Genomic DNA, 13,194 nt, shown 5'->3' with positions numbered 1-13,194 from the left:
TCTGCCTTCCAATGCCATACCTCCTTCTCTCCATCACAAGTGCAGTAGCAGCTGAGACACATCACAATCACCTCTGCTATTGCTTTCAGGGAAGCAACATCATAAAGAGATAAAAGAGCATGTAAGAGCACAGTTATAAGGCCATGACCACATTGGGTGCCGGGGGCTCATCCAACACACCTGATTCCTATAAGCTACATGGCATTCTCCATATTCACCCTTCCTGCTATCTGCACAGCAAGCAAGCGTCAGCCATCTCTGGTCATGCAGCAATAACTCAGTCCACACTAGGAAATTAATTTATGTCAGCGCAGAAACCCCAGAGTACACCATACCTTGTTTTCTCTCAGGTACTATTTCCCACACAGTAAAGTGCCAAATAAAGAGTGAGTTCCCATTTGTATCAGTCAGTGACTGCAAAACCCAATGATGTCTTGCATGTGTGGAAAGACTATTATGGAACATCTGCTTTTACTTTAGACTCAATAGAAGCAGTTCACATGTTCAACTGTGATATTATTGAGTAATATAGTTGCCTGTGTGAATAAGCCTTAAGAGTAAGTACATGAAGTTTCTATGTGGGCATATTCCACATTTCTACAGGGAGTTGAACTACCGTACATTAAAAGTCGAAACAGAATGACAGTATTTTTATTCTAATGAGAACCAAACTTGAACCATAATTGGAACCGTCTTACTGAACCTGAACTGGAGCTAAGACAAAAAATTTAAAAAGACAAAAAAAAAAGCTTTTGGATCACTAGTTAAGAGAAGTTCAGCATCTTTTTTTCAAATTAAATATGAAAAATGTTGCTAAAATCAAGGATAATGTTGTTTTCATTATAAAACATGACTACAAATAACTAATAAACCTCAGAGTGCTATCCGGGAAATGTCTGCCCCACTATAAAGATGGGGAGGAGGAAGCGAAACTGGTGCAAGATGTACACTATATGTGACAGCATGCCTCAGGCACTTTCCCCAACAACACCACACCACTGAGAAAGAGGTGTAATGCTGTCTGATCCCAGGAAGATATTGGCTCACCAGTTTTACTATACAAACCATTTCCTGTACACACAGCTGAGTTCAGGTATCATCTATCCCCAACTACTTTGCTAGTGGTGAATCAAGAGGCAACAAAAAACACTGCTTCCCACTCCCACACCTTCCCAGCAGCAGCTCTCCTTAACTGGTCCTAACAGTACGTTTACTATTATATTTTGCTTCACAGGAAGAATGTTGGTTTTAAAAAGTTTGCGCAAATAAACAAATTTACAGTATTTTCCCCTGGTTTATTTAGTCAATCTTAAATCAAAACCTGGACCCAAACCCTATAAAATGCATCTGAAACTAAAGTTTGAAAGGGCAAATACAAATGCTTGAGCTTCCAGGTTTATGAACCAATCCTATGGCTCTTGCAGCAGCCAACCAAGCACAATAAATTGGACATAACTACCTAAGGCCACACCAACCTTAGCACAACTGATATCAGATGCAGGATAGGACACAATTATCATTGCACTAGCACTTTAGCTTGTGCCACTGTGCTGGTGGAACTGGCTGAGCCACAACGCTGCACCAGCACAACAGTGTAGGCTGATATTACTGAGCCAACATTGTTCTCCTCTGTCAGATATAGTACAGCAAGTGTAAAAAAGGAGCACAATCGGGAGCAGGTCACACAGTTGCACCAATAGGAATCAGGTTGGATCATGTTCTATCCTAAGGAGGCCTCTTAGCTACTCTGAACTGATCTACATTTGCGTGTCCAGCCTACATAATTTCAGTGGGATAATAAGCATAATGGAATTGCAACTGACAGTCAAGTTCAGTGGATCTGACATAATACGTCACTCATTGTAAGCAACACAATATGCTACTAAATGAACAATTGTTTTGATTACCAATCATGGGGTGGAATCTGACACTTACAACCATACTTTCATTCATTCTTCTCTTTCCCCCTGTAGCCCCCTACACACCACCAAGATCTGTTCCAGGTGGTCCCCCAACCCTTGGAGCAAATGTTGAGAGTGCATGGAAGCAGGGATGCCAACTGGAATAACATATTTGGCAGGTGGGGGGCAGGTAAATCCCACCCTGCATATTGATGACAATAGGTGGTGCACACACACCATCTGAATGTCAATGCCCATCAACTTTGAGGGTGGTGCCCCCGGAAATATTTTATTGGGGAAGGGGCAAAGGTACCTCAGCCCCTCGGAGTTGGCTCCTATGGTTACAGTGACTGCTGCGGTTGTAGAGACCAATATGGGAGAGGATATTTTGCTGCAGCTGGGGCAGATGTGCTGATGCAGGTGGACCATGATGTTTATTCTGTGCTCCTCCTAGCGATTATTCCTCCCCTGGTCACTGCTGTGAATATACAACCAGACTGATTGCCTGCAGTTGTTGTGGTTGTCTACAAGGTATTCCCACACAGTAGGCTACAAGTTGCCAGCCTTTGTGTCATGTTTGGGCCTGGTGTCTGAAGCCAGTAGACTCCTTTGAAAGCAACTGAAATGCAAGGAGACTCCATTGAAATCAATTATATTTACCTCTATGTAAATATATTTAGCACTGGAGTGTTAAGAGTCTTGACTCATCTCTCAGGCCTTTGATTCACCCACCTGACCCATCTACCAATACAAAGACTAGGGTACAGGAATTAATGTCTTAATAGAGACAACAAAAAATGGAATGTTGGTAGTTTTATTTGCAGCAAAAAAAGTTTGTCCAGAACTCTCCAACTCTGTTTTGGTGCTGAGGCTCAGCTTCGGAGCATATTAAATAACAATAGAGAAAATGTATCTGAAAATATATTGAGTGTAACAATTACTGTCCAGCCTTATATATTAACTACTGGGTTTATTCCTACTGACACAAACTAGATGTGCTTTAGGCCTTGAATCCCAAATGTGGTTCCTGTGGGCACCACAGGGTTCTTAAGACTGGTTACTTGCAAGGACACTGCTATTTTCTTGTGTTTTATTTTTATTTTTTCACCAATGGTTGGCTGTCTGGAAAGCAAAATGCAGGCATGTAGCCATCCTCTCCTCCCTTTCCCTAGAAGGCCTCTAGCTCTAGGCCCCATGTGGGCATGTTTTACCAGCTTTGTTTGTGGGTGTTGTCTGCTTTTTCTTTCCTTTGGTGGGGAGCTGGTTAGTTTGAGGGTTATTTTTTAAATAGTGTTTGGTTTTGCCTGTTTCAGTTGTGCCGTCTCCTTATTTTGTCTGTGCTTTGTTTTTGGGTGTGTTGGTGTTGCTTATAGCTGTGATATGTGTTTCTATGTATTTTGTGGTGCTTACATTATAGGTTTCCAAATGTACTCGAGGGACAAAAAATGGTTGGGAGTCCCTAATTTGGACTTATTTAGCACTTTTGAGTCACCCTACCTTTCAGAGAGAACAACCCATATGGAGTTCATTCCTGGATTCTGTTTCTTACTTATTTTAAAAGGATATGTTGAATTCACTTCTTGATTCTGCAGTTCACTTAGGTTTGGTGCAGCTCCCACGCCTCATAATTTGTAGAATACATTTATATCTACCTATATGACAGGCATCTAAACCCCTTTTGCCCTACTGCCTTCTGTCTTGCACACCAGGGCGCCCCTCTTTCTCATTCCTGCATTGGAAATAAATAGCAATGCTGACAAACCCGCTTTCCATTTTCTCCAAGGTGCAGCAGTAGACACAAGCCTGGCGGGAGGGCAAGGAGGTGGGGTGGAAGAGAGAGAGAGAGAAGTGAACGTTTTTTCGTTTGCTAGTCGGAGCAATCTGACATTGACTCTTCAACGTGACCTTGTCTGGGCCGTCTCCTTAGTAACGGAGACCCAGCGAGAGAAAACCTGCAGATCGCCTCCTTTAGCTACCTTTCTACCGGTCTTATGTCACTATTCCCGGGTGGCAAGGGGTGGGTGGGGGGCTGAGTAAAAGGAAAGGAATATTCAAGGATTAGCTATTTTGCTTCGCGGAGTGGGCAAGAAAAATAAGATTGTGGCGTGGAGGGCACACTCACTACACGTAGCCTTAACTTTTGGCCCGCCTCCTTTACCCTTCTCTGCGCTGATCTGGCAAAAAAATCCTTGCAAGTTTAAGACACACAGAGAGATAGAGATTGGGGGGGGGGGGGGGCGAGCGTGCTTGCATCGTTTTGGCGGCTTGGCTTGCATCTAGGGCTAGAGAAGAGCTCTTCAGTGACGTCAAAACCCTATAGGGAGCCCTGGAGATGACAGGGGCTTGGGCGGGAGCGGAGTTTGAGATCGGTACGAAAGGTAGATGCAGCAAAGGGGAAGCAGCAAGAAAAGGGCCGTGCGCGCGCCAGCTTGTGCTTGGGGGAGCGCGATTTCGTTTCAAGTGCGCGGCATAAATTCATTCGAGCCCCAGGCCCATTTTGTTCCTCTTCGAGAGCAGGCAGGGCCCCGTCCGTCCGGCGACGCGGGACTGGGAGGCCTGCTGTTGCCCGCCTTCCCGGCCCCGAGCTGCCCGCCAACAGCATCGGGGGGGGAAAGAGGCGAGTGGGAGGCGCCCTCGTCGGGACTCGCCCTCTCGCGCAAGGCCTTCCTGCTTTTGCCGGCAACTCTGTGGCGCCTCCTTAAATCTCTGCCGTTAAAATGTGGGCGGGTGTTTCAAGTCAAAGAGCGCTCAAATGTTTTTCCTTTTCAAAAAAAGCTGATGCGGGGGGGGGGGGTGAGGAAAGAGGAAAAAGAGAGAGAGTGCGCGCAAGAGAGAAAGAGAGGGAGGAAGAAGAAGAAGAGGAAGAAGAAGAAGAAGAGGAAGGTGGAGGAGGAGGAGACCGAAGCGGGGAAGCAGCAGCAGCAGCAGCAGGAAGAGCCGGCTTCCCTGGGTTGCGACCGGCGAAGGGCTCCTGCAGAGGGGGCTGCTTGCTTGCAAAGAGCCGGGCGAAGAGGGCGACCCCGGCAGGCGGTTTTTGCAAGAAGCTGCCTTTGCCTCTTCGCAGCCTTTTCCAGAGCGATGCGAGCCAAAGGCTCCTGTCAAAGAAGCGCGGGCAACGGCGGCAGCTCCTGAACCGCCGCCCCCCGGCACCTCTCTCTCCCTCGCTGCAGCCCGCCGTTGAATGAAGGCGGGCAAACCAGCAGCGAAGCGACACCAGGAGAGAGGCACGGACGCTCCTCCGGCAGCAACTCAGGAGGTTACGCGAGCCGAGAGAAACGGCGACTCCTCTCCCGCGCGCGACTGTGCACAGGCTGGATATCGCTGGTGACCGCCGAGCTCCGCCCGAAGCATGCCGCCGACGGATCCGCGGAGCCCCCGTTGCCCTTGGTCGGGTGGCGTGGAGCGGGGGGACTCCTGCGCTTCCAGCAACCTCGGGGAAGGGAGGGAGGGGGCAGCAGATCTGGCAGCTCCGGCTGCGGTTAACTCCTTCGCTGCCGCTGCTTGGAGGAAAGGCAGGTCCTGGGGGCTGATTTGTGCGACCCCCGTGAGACTACAGTGGAGGTTCTTGGGCGGAAAGGAGCGCGCGTCGGATCCCGGGCGTCTCCGCTGGAAAGAACGGTGAGTCCTTTCCTTTCCCCCCATCTCCACTTCTCTCCCTTTCTCCTTCCTTCCCTCCCCGCCTCCACCTTGTTCTTCACCTTCTCTGCTTCTCGCACGTTTCGCTTAGCGTGGCCGTGTTTCTCTGGCCGCGTATTACACTGGCTGCAAGGATACATATCAATTTATTTCCCTTTGGCCAAGGTCCTCCAGGAGGGGGGCGGGGAGCGTTGTGCGTGTTAGAGGTGCAGAGATCTGCTTTCCAAGCGGAGCTGCAGCAGTGTGCATCACGTGTGAACCCAAGGGGCGGGCTTTTGGCAAGGAGCTTTTTTACGAGTATTTACTACAAGGTCTACTCCAGAAGATTAACATCCCCACTCCTGTCAGTTTCCGATGCCATGCCCGGCTAAAAAGAGCGATAGTAATAATAATAACAATAAAAACTGCAAGCCCAAGTCATCTGCTCGCTGCCGATCGTCCGCAAGGAATGGCCGAACCTTTTGCGAATGAGTTGGCGTCCGCAGCTGCCAGAGGGGACCTAGCGCAACTTACTAATTTGTTGGAAAATAATGTAAACGTCAATGCACAAAATGGATTTGGGAGGACTGCGCTGCAGGTTGGTATCCAGACGGACAGAGGCAATCTTTCGCCACTAGGTGAACTGGTTTGACGGGGACGCGAACCGTTTTTAAGAGGGGAGGAAAAAAAACACCCCAGCATTTTTTAAAAAGCGAGTTGGTTGCCATATTTTATAACTTTAGCGGCTCCAACTCCCTAAAGTGGCGTACTTTCAGTAAAAATGGTCAGTAATGCTTTTTTAAAAATCTCTGTAGACTAACTCGTCCACACGTTAATTCTATTTGAAAAAAGAAAAAAGAAAAACAACCCCTTTTCTGGGGCAGGGAAGCAAGTGGCGGAGGGGGGAGGGGGAGGGAACGAAACCATCCGGGCTAGGTTGTGTTTCAGTGCAGGTCGGTAAACACCTCCTTTCTATTCTTTGAAATCCCGATTATGTGTTTAGCTTTCTAAAAGCGAGGGTGCTCTCTTGCTGATGGGAGCGAGGTCAGTTTGGGGCTTCACTCTCTCTCTCTCTCTCTCTCTCTCTCTCTCTCTCTCTCTCTCTCTCTCTCTCCCCCCGCGGTGATCGCCCCCCACCCACCCAAGTTTACTATCTCCACTGCATATCTAAGATGTACATTAAAATAGTTTGGCGATCTGAATCTCTGAAAAGACAGTGCCCTGGATTATTATTTTTAAAGTGTTTTGGTGGATCGCTACGCGGCGAAGATTTCATTGCCGTAGGTACCATCCTCGTATACACCCATTTCCAGTGTTTAGATTTAGAGGCGGCAGCTGGAGCCCTTCCAGTTCCTAAAATCCTGGACCCGCTGAAAGATGTTTTCTTTTAAGAACATCGTATAACGGTGCTGAAAGTGTTACAATGCACGAGGGAAAGAAAAGTGGGGGGGGGGGAGTCACGCAAGAGATGTGGAAACGTAGGTGAAAGCTTGCGACTGTTTTTTTTGTTTGTTTTTTTGTTTTTTGGGTGCCAGGCAGAGGATCAAGAGTGCAGTTGGGACTACTGATTAGGCTTCTCAAAGAAAAGGGATTTGTGCTTTAAACTACAAAAAGGTGATCCACTTTTCCAAGTATTGTCACAAGACCCATATGTTGGTGGGAGCTAAAAAAAAAAAATTGAGAGAGAAACAGAAGCCCCTGCCTGTGTGCTATCTCCCCCCCCCCTTTACAATTCCTTTCAATAATCCTTAAATTATTTTCTTTTCTGAGCGGGATGACAATGCCCAGAGGTCTTCTAGGCTCTTTTTCTTCTACAGATCTACAAATAGGAAAGGTTCAAGGCCCACAGGGCCAGAAGGTTGTTGAGTAAAGCAGGGTGTGTGTAGGTTTCTGCCTCTAAAATGGATCTCCAATTTCTCTTCTAAGTGCAGAAACGAGTTGTTGCAGGAGCAGATCACAACAATTTAATGGCATATTTTGCCATTTTTAAAAATAATTACAGGGGCATATTTTCTAGGCAGAGATGGATCAGGGAACTCTCTTGGCTGCCCATGTATCTTTTCCAACACCCACTTTTTATTGCTCCTTCATCGTAAACAAGGATTTGACGCACTCTACCAAATGTGCACACACACAAATGCACACACTCCTCTAGAATAAAAGCTAAACATAGAAGAGGCTGACTGCTTATTTTCAGTATGTATAATACAGAGAAAACTAGTGGGTGGATGATAGAATTTGAGAAAGTTGATAGTCAACACAGTCCCCAATATTGCTTACTCTATATTATACGGTACCAAAGAAAGTGAAAGCACACTTTGGCTTTGGTCCTCTAGCTCATCCAGACAGCATTTCTCTATTATTTTCTCTGACCTTTTCTCCTTCCTCACCTTCTGCATTTTGAATTTGCATGTTTTAAAGCAGGCCTCTCTCTCTCTTAGATTTGGCCAAGGTCAGATTTACCCTCCTAGGCCTTTTCTTTCATATCTGTCAAAACAATCCCTTGTCAAAACAATACTACACCAGCAACCTTCACATCTGAAATGGTATATATACTAAGTGAAACTTGTTCCACATCCTGATCCTGCTTTCCTTGCTTACCTCAAATTGCACAAGGTGTCATAAGGCCCTGCTAAGTGAGAGTTTAAAATGTTTCAGGAGTACCTGTTGTGTTGGAGGTGTTGGGAAGCCACTCACCTTACTGAGTGTTTTGCAAATACTTAACATTACTATTAATTTCCAGAAGACTTAGCAGTCCTCTTGGCTATTTGCAGCCCAGACCTGCCTGAGAGAAGTCAGATGCTATACAGCAAAGCATGCAGGTATTGCCTAGCCCTAGTCAATATTCCACATTGCAGATGCCATTTCACACTTATTGCTGTTGTATCTTCTGGCTCTCACTTCCCCACCCACCTCAACAAAGTTTGGGCATACTTATTTTTACAGCTCTTTCCAGTTTTGTTTACTGTAAGTGTTCCCCCTTGTTTATGCTAAGAGTGGAAGGCAAAATTCCTTGCAGTAGAAAATTGTATGGAGCAGATAGGCAGACAGACAGATAGCTATTCCTTTCAAGAAGTGTGGGTAGAACAGAGCTGGGGGTGGGGGTGGAATTGAAAGCAAATAAGGAACACATCATGCTTCAAAACTGGCTGTTCCAAAAAGAAAAGAACTTGACCGAAACATAACCTTCAATGTGTGATATTACAAAAGAACTGACTGCAATCCCCCCCCAAGTCATTGTGAAGATTCAGAATGCCTGAGGGTCTCTCTGAACTAGGCAGACCTGCTCCTGTGCTGAAAAATATTATGCAGGTTCCATATTGCAATTTTTAAAATTATTTATTTTAAAATGGCAATATCCGACTGCCTTTGCTTTAGCAGGAAGCAGTATGAATGATGCTGAATCATCAGAGCCATCCTTTTAGTGGCAGTTGGAGTGCTTTCACAAAAAGTGAAAAGTAAAAAAAAGGGGGGGGACCTTTAGGGAAGCCAACAACCTTTTAAAACTTTTCCATTCGAACAAAGCCTAAGAATTTGAGAAATATGTTTGTCCCTCTCCAGTTATTAGAGGAAACCAGGATGTTTGTTCATTTGCATTCTTGCGATTATAGAGATACCAAATGAAACTAAGACTGTGATCTTCTTATACACTCTTACTTGAAATTAAGGCTAACTGAATTCAGTAGAAGACTCTTCTGAGTAAAGACATTCATGAGGGTGCACTGTCAACAGGTGTGGCACACCTGCTGTTCTCAATTATTCATGTGTTGTCTTTTAAAAACAAACAAACAAACAAACAAACCTTTTAGTCTAAAATATAGACCTAATAGGGTTGTGTTGCAGCTCACTGCCAAGGCAGGAGCAAAAGAGCTCTGTTTCTAGTACTATTCCAGCCCTCTCATCTCATCATTGGAACTGACTTGCACCTTTACTGGAGTTTTCTCCTTTCCCTGGCTCAGTCTGACAGAGTTTCCTTTTGGGTCTGACTCCATTTTTTAAATTTCCGTGTGTCATGGTGTGTCCCCCGCACTCCCCCCCCCATGAAACACATTTAAAGCAAATGCCCCAAAGCTTGCATTTCTACCAACAAGTCAGTGCAGTTCAATATATTCTCTCAATCTGCTTATGTGCCCTTGGCTTCTGATATCATCTGTTCTGATATGACTAAATCTCACTTGAAGGTTGTTAACCATGAGGTGGGTGGGAAGAGTGGGGTTATTGAATGCTTACGTGACTGAGTCCCGACCAAGGTGGGATGTTTTGAGTTTTTTAATTACAATAAACCAACTGCTAAACAGACACTTTGTCCGCCCCACCTCATGATGAGGACAAAATATCAAGATGGGAAACAATTTTATCTCAAGACCTCGTTATTTCACTCAAGGAAACGCGTCTAGGGTACAAAAACCCCTTGGGTTTCAGTGGGACCTGCTCTCCAAGGCTGAGGTCAGCGCGCAGGGACTGAGGGAAATCATATTGGCGGGGGAAACAGACGGAGGTTCCCTGAACGTTTTCGCCCTCCGATGTGTACCTGACTGGTCTTTCCCCAGTATTTTTATCTGTTTTATCTGTATTTTTAGTCGCAATGACCTGTTGGCTACGTGAATAAAGTTTGATTTGATTTGATTTCGCCCTCCGCCCTCAGGATCCTCCGTCGAAATCATGTCAGCATGTTGCCAAGAAACACACACCCGCACATTTTAAGTACGTCTGCCACTTAAATTATTCCCTGTTCTGCGTTAGCAGAGATCCCCTCCCTCGCGACTCTTCTTGGGGTATTGAATCCTTCATAATCCTAAGAGGAAGGAAAATCCCCCATCGCCTCAGTAGGATTTTCTCCTTTAATTTTGTTTACCCCCCTCCCAGCACAGGAATTCTGAGGGGCAGGTGGAACATCTCCATCACCTGCCTGGGAAAAGACCTGAGCCTCTGCCTTTCTCACCCGGCTGTTAAAAGCGAGCTGGGGCGGGATGGCATCCCTTAGGAAGGGAGACAGCTGAGCCCTTAGGACGAGGCAGTCAGGGGAGCTCGAAAAAGACAGCAGCTGGCGCCGCCTTCTTCCACAGAAATGGTTGTATTCAAGGTATAGGGAAGGCAGAGGATAATCGTTAGGTGCGCCCCCCCCCCCACGAACCCTCGACCCAGTGAAATACAAATCGATAGGCTGGGTTCTCCGACCTAGGTCAAGCGACGGCTTTCTGAGGTAAGGACGCCCTAGGGTGCTATGGTGAGGTACAGGCTCTCGTAACGTGTGAACGCAACTCAGTCGTGTGTTTTTGTTTCCCTCCTACCCCACTGTCTTTCCCGCCTTCTCCCGTCAGGTGATGAAGTTGGGGAACCCGGAGATCGCGCGGCGGCTGCTTCTGCGGGGCGCCGACCCGAACCTGAGGGACCGCACCGGCTTCGCCGTCTTGCACGACGCGGCGCGCGCGGGCTTCCTGGACACGCTGCAGACTTTGCTGGAGTTCAAGGCGGACGTGAACGTGGAGGACAGCGAGGGCAACCTGCCCTTGCACTTGGCCGCGCAGGAGGGCCACCTGCCCGTCGTGGCCTTCCTGCTGGAGCGCACGGCGAGCCGCGTGGGGCACCGCAACAAGAAAGGCGACACCGCCTACGACCTGGCTCAGCTCTACAGGAGGAGCGCCGTCGCCAAGCTGCTCGAGGGCCGCGCAGGAGGCAGCCGGCGGACGGAGGGTGCCGACGGCAGCGGGGACTGAAGCCCCTGGCCGCGTCTGGCTCGCTCGCTCGGACTCCGGCAGAAGGAGGGAGAGCTTCTGCCTTCCCTGCCCACCTTCTCCCGCCCCTTCTCCCCCTGTCCCGTCTCTCCATCTTAACCAGACCACATCAGTAAATATTGTAGGTCTCTTTCCATGGCAGACGTGGGGGTGATTTTCTTTCTTTCTCTGGAAGAAGAAGAAATATCACGCCAGTAGCAGCAGCTTTTCTCAAAGGCGGGAGAGTAAAACCAGCCTGACGGCCGGTGGCTTTCTTTCTTTCTCTCTCTCTCTCTCTCTCCCCCCCCCTCTCTCTTTCTGTGTCTGTCTCTCTTAATTCTTTTTTTACTCGGTTTATTCCGTCCCTTAAAAAAAACAAAAACCCTCCCCGCCAACATAACTTGCATAAGGACCTTCATGTTTGCAGACGACTTTCCTCTTTCTTCTTTTAAAGATCTTTGAAAGTTTACTGTGATTTCTCCTCCCCTCCCCCGACTATCATCTTGCCTAACAAAGGTTGAAAGAATATGAAACAACACATGAAGGAGTGTGTGACATGATGTGAAAAGAGCTTATTTGCCCAAAAGGGGGAGGGGAATAAGAACTTTGGTTGTGTTTAGATACATCTAGATACTGAACTAGATGGTGACACTAACAAAAGCTTTTAATTTTGTTTTTCTTGCGATTGTGGCTGCCATCCTAAACCATTTGCAGTGCAATCCTATATGTGTGTATTCAGAAGGAAGTCCCACTGAGTTAAATGGGGCCAAATCCCGGATTGCAGCCTTGATTTGAAGAAAGTTATGCTGAAATCATTGGGATTTACTTCAGAGTAAACGTGTTTAGGATTGAGGTTTAGTGGGTTAACAGAGTGTGTCTGTGCTGCGGCAGGGGAGGGAGAGAGGCAAAACGTGTCTGGGTGTCTGTTTTAATGTGGAAGGTTCAGAAATTCATCAGAAAAAAGTGTTTTTTATAGATTTGTTTATAAAGATCAGGTTTTCCCTCGCTGTATTTCACATGAATAAGATTTTACCAATTTGCTTTTCACAAAATGATATTATGACCACAAACACACCAGTTTCGAAAACCGACCTTGCAATATGGAGATTAATTCATAAGATTAGCTTGTGTTTACTGCCTTTTGGGGAGTGCTCTAAGAACGAGTCTTGTTTGGTTGAACACCATTTACTCCAGATAGTTCCATTTGTTCTCACATAATGAAGCCAGAACAAGAATGTCTTGTTATGGGTTAAAATTTGAAAACCGAGGTCAAAGCCTGCTTTTATAAAGTCAATGAGTCACCTTAAACATTATATACTGAAGAAAAGCTGAAGGATTTAAAACATATTTTAAAAGCAAAAATGAGAAGGGGGGAAAGTGATTTAAAATGGACTGTTTTAGTTCTGGTTTTTAAGCTTTCCAGTAGAAACAAGGAAGGGTGTTAAAAATTTGCATAGGAATAAACTACAAAATCTATAAGAGTTTTATCACATATTTAAAATGCTCTCACTTCTCATACTGCTTTCTGATTAAAAGCCTCAATGTGTTGCGAAGTTTGGAGCATATCTGTTTTTATTTTCACCGTGTTCAGCAAATAACTTATTTTTTAAAAAATCGGACATGTCGCAGGACGGGGTGTGTGGCCCTGTGAAGAAAGGACACATTGAAGGATGTGATCATCATAAACATGGGGGAATGTGGAAGTGTTTTAATTCAAGATTTTGGGTTGCTACTTCCAAGAGCGCAACGTAGCCAGCTCGGTATCGCTTTCCCTGTCTGGGAAACTGTAATATTAGGCTTGAGAAATTGGTGAGATCCCCCCCCCTTCCCCATTAAAAAAAAAAAGAGTTTTAGAAGTGGCTCGGGACAGTTTTGTTCTCTGCTGAAACGAGTGTCTTATCTGAACTGCACGAGCTTATTCTGCACTGAACCGAGGTTTCAGAAGGGTCAGATTAAAAAACAGC

General features: G+C 46.3%; 1 protein-coding gene across 1 annotated transcript; it reads left to right on the top strand.

Moving 5' to 3' along the window:
* Positions 1 to 5,729: 5,729 nt before the first annotated feature.
* On the top strand, positions 5,730 to 11,525 carry CDKN2C (cyclin dependent kinase inhibitor 2C). The gene is made up of 2 exons (XM_033152172.1): positions 5,730 to 6,114; positions 10,838 to 11,525. The coding sequence occupies exons 1-2, from the start codon at positions 5,986 to 5,988 to the stop codon at positions 11,231 to 11,233; spliced, it is 525 nt and encodes a 174-aa protein (XP_033008063.1). The 5' UTR covers positions 5,730 to 5,985; the 3' UTR covers positions 11,234 to 11,525.
* Positions 11,526 to 13,194: the final 1,669 nt, after the last annotated feature.

Source organism: Lacerta agilis, chromosome 6 (assembly GCF_009819535.1).
Source record: "Lacerta agilis isolate rLacAgi1 chromosome 6, rLacAgi1.pri, whole genome shotgun sequence".
NCBI lineage: Eukaryota > Metazoa > Chordata > Lepidosauria > Squamata > Lacertidae > Lacerta > Lacerta agilis.
The sequence above is the reverse complement of the archived record's forward strand: the minus strand, read 5'-3'. Positions and strand labels throughout refer to the sequence as shown.